Source organism: Anopheles cruzii, chromosome 2, assembly GCF_943734635.1.
Source record: "Anopheles cruzii chromosome 2, idAnoCruzAS_RS32_06, whole genome shotgun sequence".
Lineage (NCBI taxonomy): Eukaryota > Metazoa > Arthropoda > Insecta > Diptera > Culicidae > Anopheles > Anopheles cruzii.
The window spans coordinates 37,282,047-37,293,419 of record NC_069144.1 but is presented as its reverse complement, the minus strand read 5'-3'; the positions used below and the strand labels follow the sequence as shown (position 1 = coordinate 37,293,419).

At 50.7% G+C, this 11,373-nt stretch overlaps 2 protein-coding genes across 3 annotated transcripts; one reads left to right on the top strand and one right to left on the bottom strand.

The window, feature by feature from the left end:
• Positions 1–769: 769 nt before the first annotated feature.
• Positions 770–2,017, bottom strand: LOC128267436 (STING ER exit protein). Its single transcript, XM_053004268.1, has 2 exons — positions 1,852–2,017; positions 770–1,783 (listed from the first exon to the last, which is right to left on the bottom strand). The coding sequence occupies exons 1-2, from the start codon at positions 1,970–1,972 to the stop codon at positions 1,233–1,235; spliced, it is 672 nt and encodes a 223-aa protein (XP_052860228.1). The 5' UTR covers positions 1,973–2,017; the 3' UTR covers positions 770–1,232.
• A 3,334-nt stretch (positions 2,018–5,351) lies between these two features.
• On the top strand, positions 5,352–10,379 carry LOC128267305 (protein SCAI). 2 transcript variants are annotated; one of them, XM_053004112.1, is made up of 10 exons: positions 5,352–5,632; positions 5,728–5,958; positions 6,112–6,234; positions 8,801–8,929; positions 8,989–9,125; positions 9,201–9,389; positions 9,459–9,657; positions 9,730–9,791; positions 9,869–10,072; positions 10,135–10,379. In XM_053004112.1, the coding sequence occupies exons 1-10, from the start codon at positions 5,352–5,354 to the stop codon at positions 10,377–10,379; spliced, it is 1,800 nt and encodes a 599-aa protein (XP_052860072.1). The 2 variants fall into 2 exon arrangements, with proteins under 2 accessions (XP_052860072.1, XP_052860071.1); XM_053004111.1 differs by having other exon boundaries at positions 8,786–8,929.
• Positions 10,380–11,373: the final 994 nt, after the last annotated feature.

The following is an 11,373-nucleotide window of genomic DNA, read 5'->3' as shown; positions in this document are numbered from 1 at the left end:
GTCCATTGGGAGATGACCTCCTACGGGAGTCGATCGTATGGCCAAATGGTGGTGCTGCTACCACACGCGTCGTGCCCTTTAACACTTGATCGTCGACCGTCGCGCTAGATCAAGTAAAAAACATGATCCGTTTTGGGCAGCATAACAGCAGTACCTTATCCAGCTTGTATAATAAAATCCGCCATCGCCAAGAGTGCCGATCAAGATCACTGATTCGTGGCAATGTGATTAAATCAAATAACCGCCAATCGACCGTTTTCGACATTAAATAATCATGCAACTCTATTTGACAATGTGTTAACAATAAAAGAATATTAGTAGCTATTTCAAATCGAACTTTGATTGTTTTTCTTATCCGAAATATGTTGGCCTTGGGCAGATTCTAACAAGGAAATTGGCACTAATTGAAATTCGCATTTACGCAATTTTTCGTAATACCATACGTTTTTCGCCATACGTAACATAAAATTCAGTATAATTCGGGTTGTTTTCGAACCAAATCGAACCCAATTCTGCAGCTTGGAGTTGTTTTTGGGAAGGAGAAATGTTCTGGTGAATGATTGAAACGCGTCCCCACTTTACAAAGGGGTGCTCGGATGAGAATAAAACGCCGGGAACAGCTAGTAATTAAAAAATAATTCTATTTCGTGTTCCATTTTCTGTAAAATCGACACGAGTCAGCAGATTCTGCGCCAACGATGATTTTAACAGGACTTCATGTTAGATCAGATGTAGCAGCTCGGATTGATTAGAGGGGAAATAAGCGCTAACTCCAGGCACACCGTTCCTTTCGCTCGATCAACAGAATCCAGATCATTCTTAGGGCGCCGATCAAGGCTGATCAATAGGGGAAAGTATGCGTTATCTCCGTACACCATCGATCGATTCTCTTTTGTATCGTGAAAAATTTTCATTTTTAACCCTCCTTTGTATTGAAATGTTTGGAATATTCATTATCAAACAATTATGTGTAATAACAAAAAAAATATTACGATGATCTCATCTTGCGGTGCGGTTTTTTGTTGCCAAAATCTAATTTAAAAACACGAGATCGATGTTCGACTATCTTGTGTTTACCAAATAAATGGCGTACATCGCGCTTAAGCCGCGAAAGATAACATTATCTAGGCGCTGAGGTGCGATCAAGGTGAAAGCATTAGCTTTGTTTCGGTTACTTGTTTTGCTGCAGGTCATTGCATTCTTTATTGCCTCGCCGTTCCTATCCATCCAACCTACGTATCAATCAACGTGCCGCGTGTTTTTTTCGCCGGCGGTGGCTCGATCTTTTCCTTCAACGCATCCTCATTCGTTTTGCCGCCCTTCCGCTCCAGCTGCTTCTCGATAATGCGCGCATTGTTGGCGTAGCTGTCCGCTACCTCTCGGGCTTCGATTTCATCCTCCTCCTCGTCGATGGTCGACACGGTGACGGAACTGAATTTGCCCATGTTTTTCGTGTGCTTCGTAACCATCACCTTCTTCGGTTCCTGCGACGGATTGAGGCTGCTGCTGGGCGTTTTGATGAACTCGGAAATCCTTGCCTCACTCTTGCACTTCACGAGCGCCCGGCGTATGACGAACGTTACCTGCGGGTCGTTGGAGTGTCGGTAGTACAGCGGAAGGCCACACTTTTTGCACTTCAGCCGATGCTGCTTCTCGATGCCTGCCGTCCGCTGGATAAAAACCGTTTCACTCGCATCGGCATTCACCTTGTTCGCATGCCGAGCACTGTCGATAACGCGGGCTCCATCCAGCTGCCGGAGCGGTAACTTTTCCAGCGTACAATCTGAAAGAAACGAACGATATTCAGATGAATAGCCCTTCAAGAGGTTTGCGGCAGTATTCGGATCGTACCCAAAATCAAACTCATTTGCCCACACAGACAGTAGTAAATGTTCAGCGGGCCGGTCTCATTGTACTCTTCCTTATCCTTCGAATCCGAGCACACGATACTGCGGGACACAACTTTCGGCATTTTCCGGGGGTTTACAAAACAATTCAGCGAAAGGATGCTGTTTGATTCAGCTGCTCGCAATCGGGAAAGTTGTTTACCAAACACTTTTGACAGCTGTAACACGTGTAACGCTCTGCAGCAACGTAACGCTGTCGAATGGGCATTCTTTTCATGTCGCGTGGCTGACGTAGCAACGGAATACTGTCGGTTGGTTCACTTCTACTCATTGGGGTAAAACATAATCCCATCATTCGAATCATTAATTAAGGAGTGAAACACTGAATCCAACGTCCCGTATCAGGACGTTCTGGGTTGAGATATGCTTTCCGTAGGATACCATGTTTGGTACGGGGCATTATGCAGTGGACATCCTAGCGGAAGTGACCAACTTACTCCACACACCAACGGATAGTAAGTAGACCGGAGATACTAGTAGTACGCTACGCTTACTATCGCCAGCGTAGACTCCTCTAGCGCGCGCCAACACGTGCTCGTGCTCTGCGGTGGCTCTCCCTGCTCACCACCGGTGGTGGCGGGAACGCGAACGGGTCCTCTCATTTCGAATGAATGAAAAACACCCTTCTTCATTCCGGGAACAGCAGCAGCATGGCAGAGTGTGCGAGAGTGTGTGCGAGAACATTAACGAAGGTGCGAATCTGGGAGCCGGAATCCCTTCCCCGCGGGGGGGGAGGGCACTGTGAGATGTTCTGTAGTGTCCCCGGATCCGGCCCCAAAATGACATTATCCGCCTAGTGCTTCGGTCACCACACACAGACACACGAAGTGTAATCCTTTCTGGCGCAATTCCTGGTCCTCAGGTCCGTCACATTCGGGGCGGTACAATTAGCGAGCAACATAAAACCAGGTGGTGCCAGGACCAGTCAGTGCTAGGCGCGCGTGAAAATGTATTTTCTGTTTGTGAATATCTAATCACGCTGCAGATATTATCGCGTGATTAGAAAGATGTGTAGCCGCGAGACGAGAGACGGTGACCATGCCGACCCCGCGTAAGAAAGACGATTGTAGCTGCGTCGTCGGTCGCAGTATGCGTGTTCAATTACATCCGTGACACACACACACACACAGGCGCGAGCGCGTGACTAATGAAACAATGAAAAAACACGCCAAGAGTTTGGGCCACAATCAACCGCCGCCACCGCCGCCGCCACCGCCGCCGCCACCGCCGCCGCCACCGCCGCCGCCACCGCCGCCGCCGTGATAGTACGCACGACGCGTACGGAAAATGGGGGAGAGTTTTTCATCACTCAAAGGATTCTCTCGTGTTTCTTTCGCTCTCTCTCAGGCGTGTGAGTGTGTGTGAGAGATGCAAACAGGACGAAAGTGACAGAGTAGCGGCTGCAAGGAGTGCGTGTGCGAGCGAGAGCAAACAGGGCGCCAGAGCGAGACAGCCCGCTGGCTGGCGCTGGAGGAAAATGCGCCGACTAGTGCGCCAGCTAGCGCCCGTTCCGCGAACCAGTGCACCCCATAATGTTTTCGAGTTTTTTCACTCCAAATCTAGTAACATAGATTTTGCCTTACACAGAAAACCTTTAAAACATAATATTTAAACTAGTCTAGCGGGCAGCAAAGTGGTGCCGGAGCGACTCGCAACCCACGGTGGAGTGATTCGCGTAGAAATTAGACCGCTGTAAGTAGCACGGGCACGGGTGGCAGCGAGTGAAACTGCAAATCGCGGCCATCGCCGCCGTGCCGTGCGGATCGCCATGTCACGGGTGTGTGTGCGTCCCGTGTCCTGATAAGCGTTTGCACAGTGGCCACCAGGTTAATCGGTCCGAATCGTCGATGGTCTGCTCGTCAGTCAAGCTGTGGGGGTCTGTGGATAGAATCAGATTTTTCCGAGCACCCCTCCCGGGCGCAGGGTAGGGGTGGTGAGCCAGGGTGGCAAGGTGGTGGTGCACATCATATACTCGCGGTACCATATTGTGTGTGTCACTACGGTGTGCGGTGGTGGGTCGAGCAGCGTACCGTTTCACTCTCGCCAACGGAGCCTGTGCCCGTTTCCGTTTCTTCCTTGCACGCGAAATGCGTTCACTGCGCGCGTATGGTGTCTTTCGCTGTGTGTGTGTGTGTGTGGAGAACAAAAACTACAGAACCGCAAACGGGGGCCGTTTAAACCGATTATATTGGGAGCTACGGGAATGGGGGGGACGTAAAACTCAATTGTTGGTGAAGTGAAGCAGCCCAGCAGTGTTTCCAAAGGCTACTCTGATCCTGTGTGCTGAGGCTGAGGGGAGCAAGTGAAAGAAGCGAGACAGCATGCGCTAGGATGGGGCTGATGGTGTGAGAATGTTCCGCAGTGTGTGCCCCGTGAACAAATCACGGGAAAGGAGTCGTTCGAGAGCGCGTGGACCTCGCAGGCCCTGGTGACTTTGGCCGACAGGAACAGCTGGAATGGGTGCGGCGGTGTAGTGTCGATAAGGTGCCTCCAGAGGCGCAAAATGGTGGAACGGTAAAAGAAGGCCCGGAGGAAGTGAACACTAGGACCTACGGGCGTGTGTGTGTGTGTGTATGGCAACGGTGCGCAAGTACGGCTGCGGACGGTGCTATGGAACCGAGAGAGGTGCAACTGCAACAACTTCTTCGCCCAGCTTCTTCGGGTTGAAGCTTGAAAGGAGCGCGCGGCCAAGCCAGAAAGTGAGAATGAACTTCACGGGGTAGTGGGGCGGCAGGAGACCCGGAGTTTCGCGATGCAGCAGCAGCTCCTTACCGACCGGTGCCGTCGGGACCGCCGCGATTGACGCAGCGTGATACGGCCGTACGCTTACCCGAAACGTCAAGCTGCGTGTGTGTGTGTGTTTGTGCGTACGCGTGTGCGGGGCTTGTGTGCAAACACACCCGCCGGCCGTCCTCTGCCCCCCGTCGCCCCGAAGGGACGTCGCCGAAATGCGAAGTTGGGCTCGCTGCTCGGTGGGTCCTAAAATCACATGCAATTTCATAAACAAAAATCGATAACCGACCGACCGTCACCGCCGCCGCCGTTTGTTGCCATGCCTTCCTTTGCGAAGTGATGTGTCCTCAAACTGAAGCCACATCGCAGCAGTCTGGGCGAAGTTGACGACGGCGGGGCACCGCGAATTGGTGGTAGTGGGGTACAATATTTACCGAGGATTAGCATTGGAGCCGCGGCCAAGATTGAACGGCTGTGTGTGCCGTGCGATTGGGACGGAATGGGGAAGCTCTCGTTGTGGTGGCTGAAGGAGGCGCCTGGTGTTTAGTAAGCGATCTGTAGCGAAGAGATTTTGCAGTTTCCTAAAAACACAAACAAACAAGAAATGAACTGACACACGAATGCAATGATTGCTGAGACGAACAGCTGCTCACCCGACGCCTGTTGTTGTTGTACCACTTGCAGATAGCTTTCCAATGAACAGTTGGCGGCATGGTTAAGATGGCGTCAACGGAGGAACAGGATAGGAAAATAGTGCTGGAGTTCTGCCACCTGCTGGAAAAGTCGAAGCAACTCTTCAACGGGCTCCGCGACCTGCCGCAGTACGGGCACCGGCAGTGGCAGGCCTACTTTGGCCGCACGTTCGACGTTTACACCAAGCTGTGGAAGTTCCAGCAGCAGCATAGACTAGTCCTAGATTCTAAGTATGGATTAAAGCGATGGCAAATCGGGGAAATAGCTAGCAAAATTGGACAACTCTATTATCATTATTAGTAAGCAGCGTGCCACCGGCTAGATCGATCACCCGATCCAACCCCCCTCGCTAACGCTCTCGATCTCTGTTCCGATCTCCGGTTTCGTTTTTCAGCCTTAGAACGAGTGAAACAAATTATCTCAATGAAGCATACTCTTTTTATGCTGCGATCAGGGGGCGCGCTTACTACTCTAGAGCAATCAAGGAGGACCGACCGGATCTCATGGTTAAGAAACTACGTTACTACGCTAGATTTATTGTTGTTTGTTTACTGTTGAAGAAGATGAAGCTGGTGCGGGAGTTAGTTATCGAATTGGAGCGACAAATACAGGAATACACCACCACGTACGTAGCTAGCCGACGGTACAACACTTGCTTCTATTACTCTACCTCCCCCGAGGCGCTCGAGGAGTCCGTCCCGCCCGCCAGGGACGGGCTTCTCGATCGCCACGACGCGATCCACGCCGCGATCATGCCCATCACGCCTTCCCGTTTTAGGTACGAGCCGGAGGATCAGCTAGAGTGGTCGCTGGTGCTGGAGGAGATCAAGGGCTTCATTAAGGCGGAATCGGCCGTGGCCGTGCTGCACGCGGACACGAACCCGATCGTGCTGTCGCACAGGTTAGTTTGCCTGCCACTGCCAGCCACGTAGCGATAGCTCTTAGGCCCGTGCTTTCCTATTATTACCTTCTTCTTCTTCTTCTTCTTCGGTAGCTTTTCGTAACCTCTGTTTATTGGCTTTCCATTTCTGGTTTTCCGTTTTCCGTTCTTTTTCCGTGTGCGTTGTGTTGTCGTTTTGGTTTATTGTTTGATATTTACGTTTACGGTTTGCGTTTGCTTCTCGTTTCTTGGCACTTCCGTTTCCGATGGGTTCTGTTGGCGCTGGTTTGCTGGTATTCCCATTCCCCCCCTCCGGTACTTGATGCCGCTGTTTTGCCGTGTGTTGATTTTTGTGTGTTACGGCCACACCTTTTGGTCCGGGCTTGATGAAAGCGAAGCGAAGTAACGGTTACGCTACCCCTTTTTACGAAGAATGCGAGAATGGAGAATCCCCTTTTTTATGAAGCTTGCGAGAAGGTGCTTATGCTATTCCATTCTTCCATTAACCTAAGGTTTGTACGTTTGTTCAACCAACTTGTTTGTAACTTGCGCTAAGCATGTCTAATTATGTTCGTTCATTGTACGGGTTTGTTTTTTTGACGATTGTTGGACTGCGAGTGTGCTTCATTTGCCATTCTCGTCGGCATTCCACTACTGACGGCCATTGCTTATTGTTTTGTATTTCTATCTTTCTTTCGCATTCCTTCTACCACAAACAACAACAAAAAAGAAGAGAAAACATATTTAACTCACATCCAATACCAACCAAATACTACAGTACATCAACTCCTCCAACGAAAGCAGAATAGCAGAGTTTGTTAAATTAGCCCAACCTTGTTGTCTCCAAGAGATTCTCCTTATTCGCTCTCTTTCTCTGTCTCTCTCCCTGTCTCTACCATGTTCTCCACTATTCGGTGTTTGTAATACTTGTGTAAAAATGTTGTATCGAGACAAAAGTTTGCCAGATTATACTGATGGATAGTTAGACGTGAAAGTAAGCCTACGGTTGGTCGGTAATCTGCTAGAAATCGTATACATATTTGAAGTACCACTAGAGAGTGAGAATACCTTTTGGTGTTTTGTTTGATTTTTTCCCCGTTATACGAATTGCCGAAATTGGTTTGGTTCGCCTATCGCCCATTTGGCCTATTGTTACGCATTGATTTCCGTTACCCTGATTATATGCGCGCGCTTTTCTGAAATTTCTCTGTGTTTTCCATTGTTCCGGTATATTGGCTGTGGTATTCCTACTACCTTTCGTCGTACTGTATTTGTGTAAATTGGATCCGCAATGAAAAAAAAGAACTATTGTGTTTTATTTGTTTGTTTTTAAATTGTTTGTTTTTCCGTTCTCACCAATTGGTTTGCTGCGCTGTGTACGGCAAATATAAGAGCCATCCTTTGCCACCACTACACTGCGCCACGCTGAAAACTCTAGTATTAAGAAACCCTAATCTTAAGGAGGCAGTAAGAGCAAACAAACGATCACAGATCGGGCGCCTGGGGGGGGGGGTTGAACAAAATTGGCTTCCAAATTGGCTGTGTCGGCAAAGCCGCCGACCTTTTGACGAAAAATAACCGGTTAACTGCTTGCTCTTACTTCGAGAACTAGCTGAGTAAGGTACTAATGTATGGTGTAAGATTACGAATAAGATGGAGAAACGGACACGTTCCGTGAATCTCGTTGATTGGCCCGTTCACTTTCGGTTTGTCTCACTGAATGCGCACCCTCGCCGCCGCGATCATCATGCGATCGATCGATCATCACAACTTAAGTCGCCAACAACAAAAAAAAAACATCATCCCCACCATATATTATGCCATGTTCTCATCATCTTCGATTCGATCTTAATGCCAGGGGTCGAGGACAGTGTATTCGAGTGGCTCGTGCCTTAGAACCGGTTTCAATTCGATCGACTAACCTACGGCTCTCCACCCGAAAGGAAGGACGTTTGCCGACGGTGGCAGATCCTTTTTGGTGCGCCGCGCGTATGCGTTGATCATGTATCATGTGATGACGATCGTTTGAAGTGTGTACATTTTTTCTATGTTTCGGAAACGACGTGTGCAAAAATTTAAAAACCCGTTTAGGTCATCCGTTAAGCTTGGACAAGGGTTCGATTTTTCATCAATTTCAATCAATTAGACACAGAAATTGGCCATTGGCAGCCCATGTCACACCCATTCCTCATCCGCCAAGTCTCATTGTCGCTCATGACTCTTCCATTTTCGATCGCTAAACACTTCATCCTGGTCCAGTTTGACACGAGTCTCATCGGACATTAACAGATCAAAACAATGTGACACCAAATCAAATCAATCAATCACCACACGCATACGTACAAACATACGCGCACCTACTAGAGTCATTCAAAACACGCGGTCACACTTACTCCTCATCACACACACACCTACCACATTGTGCACACTATCATACCCATACATACATGAAAGTACACTGACACACACACACACACGCACACACGAGGGTGAGGTGACCAATAGTCGAAAGCACGGGCCATTCGTCTTTCCGCGCTCGGGACGCGACAGCTTCACCCGTGTTGATTTGAAGTGGTTCTGGTTCCAGGTTAAGCCCGCTCACGACACCGCCCTGCGAACGGACGCCGCACATGACGCTCAGCCTGCAGGAGATCCTTATCGTGGGGTCGGCCTGCGAGCAGGCCAAGTTCTCCGAGCTAACGATGGATATGTTTCGGTACGTGGCACCGGACCCCCGGCGGAAAAGTAAGCACTAACGGGTCGCTACATTTGCAGCATGCTCCAGACACTGGAACGGGAACCGACGGACGCGATGCACCCGATGATTGGCCATCCGATGGCCCACGGAGGACCCCACGATGCCAGTCCGGCGGCGAGCCGCATGCCACCGTACGGTGTACCGGGCTCGAAAGGTAATTCTCTTCTTCCACCGTCCGCCGTTCCAGCTTCCCGATACTAATATGCCCGATGCAATTCCCCCCTTGTAGGTTACGTCGAGAACGGCGAGCGCCGGACGATGCGCGATAATCCACACAAGTACTTGCTCTACAAACCATCGCTCAGCCAGCTGATGGTGTTCTTGTCGAGCGGCTTCAAGGAGTTGCCGCCGGGTGGCGCACTGCTCCTGTACATGTCAGCCGATGGGTGCTTCTCGACTACGAAGCATCCACAAGACTGTAAGACCGTTGGCTTCCCGCTACCGATCGTCGATGATCTAACTCTCCTTTCTCCTTTCAACCTACAAGATGGCTACGAGCTGGGTGGACTCGCCACGAGCGTCAAGCGCGATGCCGTCGACAGCGGGCTTTCGGTGAGGGGCAAATCGAGCGCGGGCTACAAGGAACCGCACTGCCTGTACCCCGGCGATCTGTATCCGTACACGCGGCGACCGCTCTTCATCATCATTGACTCCGACAATTCATTCGTGTTCCAGCACATACCGAGGTGAGTTAGGCGGCCGATTGGGCAGAGTAGAGTGATCCGGCAGAGTGACCTACTCTGGATGTGCCATTTCAGGTACTTTGGTCAACCGTTAGTGATACTCATGTCACCCCAGGACGTTCCTGCCAGCTATCAAGGTACGGTGGTTCCGGTGCGCACGCTCTCACGGTGTCCACAACTTCTGAACGACACAAATTCCGATTCTCTCCGTTAGCAGATCTGCAGCATCACGGTTCGCTGTTTACGCTGTTCCTGCACTCGCCGATGACGGCCATGTGCTACATTTGTAACGTGGGCGATGTGCCGATCCATCACTGGGAGCGATGCCAGAACTACGTCGATCGGTTCGTAACCGAGGCGTCCCGGCTGGTGACGCGCTGCCGGATGGACGAAATCGAACAGGGTATCGGCTACATAGGTAACGAGGGGGCCAGGAATTTCGGTCGCAATGGTTGGCACCTACATTCCTGTGCATTGCAGATTCATCATACGTCCAGTTCTTCGGTGACGACTTCCTGCGGACTCTCATCCTGCGGTTCGTGTTCTGTGACGTGGCGTTGCGGTTACACCGGGGCTTCCGGGGACGGCACCAGCGGCCCCGCTGCGAGCCTCCGCTGCCCGGGCCCGAACTGCTCGAGCACCCGTCGCTGGCGCACATCGTGCTCCAGCTGGCCACCGCCCTGGACGTGCGGGGTCACTTCGTCGAGGGCCCGGAAGGCGATTGATGCACGATCGGCGACGACTCGCCGTCCGCCAGGAGCGTGAACCAGCGACGACCATGCCATGTCGACCGGGGCCGTGTGTTTTGCATCCGCTTGCACGTTACGTTCTCGCCGCCGTTAGCGATCCGTTCGACCGGCGATGGACGGATGGACGGAAAACGGTGGACCACTGGCGGCGCCATAGTGGTTTGTCGCTGGACGGTTACCTTTGTGTCCTGCTGAGTGCGAGTGTGCGAGCACCGCGATGGCGCTACTTGTTGGTGATTTTGGGGTTCATATGGCTTCGGTGGCGCCTATAGCGCCTAGTGTCCTGTTATTCGCTTCCAAACCTCCCCCAGATTCCCATTCTGTTCTAGTCTTCTGCCTACAGCCAGATCGGTCGGTCCACACATATTGGTCTTTCTCTCTTTCACTCTCGCTCTCACTTTCTGTCTCTGTTTGGTGGAACCGACAAGAGCCGCACACGATCCCCTGGATCCCCACTGGTCATTATTGTGGCATGTTCTCGGTAGCAGTACTTTCGCCCGTGCAGTTGACGGTTGAACTGAGAGATGGGAATGTCCCCAAACCATTAAGAAGTGCTCCAAGGCTCCATTGTGCCATCGGGAAGCATAGGAACCGCGCGCGGCGGGGTGGCGTAGCGCGCTTGCAAGGATGGGCGGCGGTCGTCGGGCCAACAAGGCGAGCGTGGAACGCGCCCCTATTGCACACCATTAATGGTGCTCCTCTGTGAGACTATAGATATATCAAAGTTTATCTATTCATATATAAATATATTTATATTTATATATATAATCCTATATATATAAATATACATACATTAACGAGTATATATATAAACTAATTATATATATACAGATATACATTTCTGCTTGCGCAATGAAAAATGAAACGCCACAGAAGCGGACCCGGCGAAACCGAGCGATGTGAAAAGGAATAGTGTACTGCTTCAAAACGGATTATAGCAACAGCAAAAACTAATTGACGAAACTCTCTC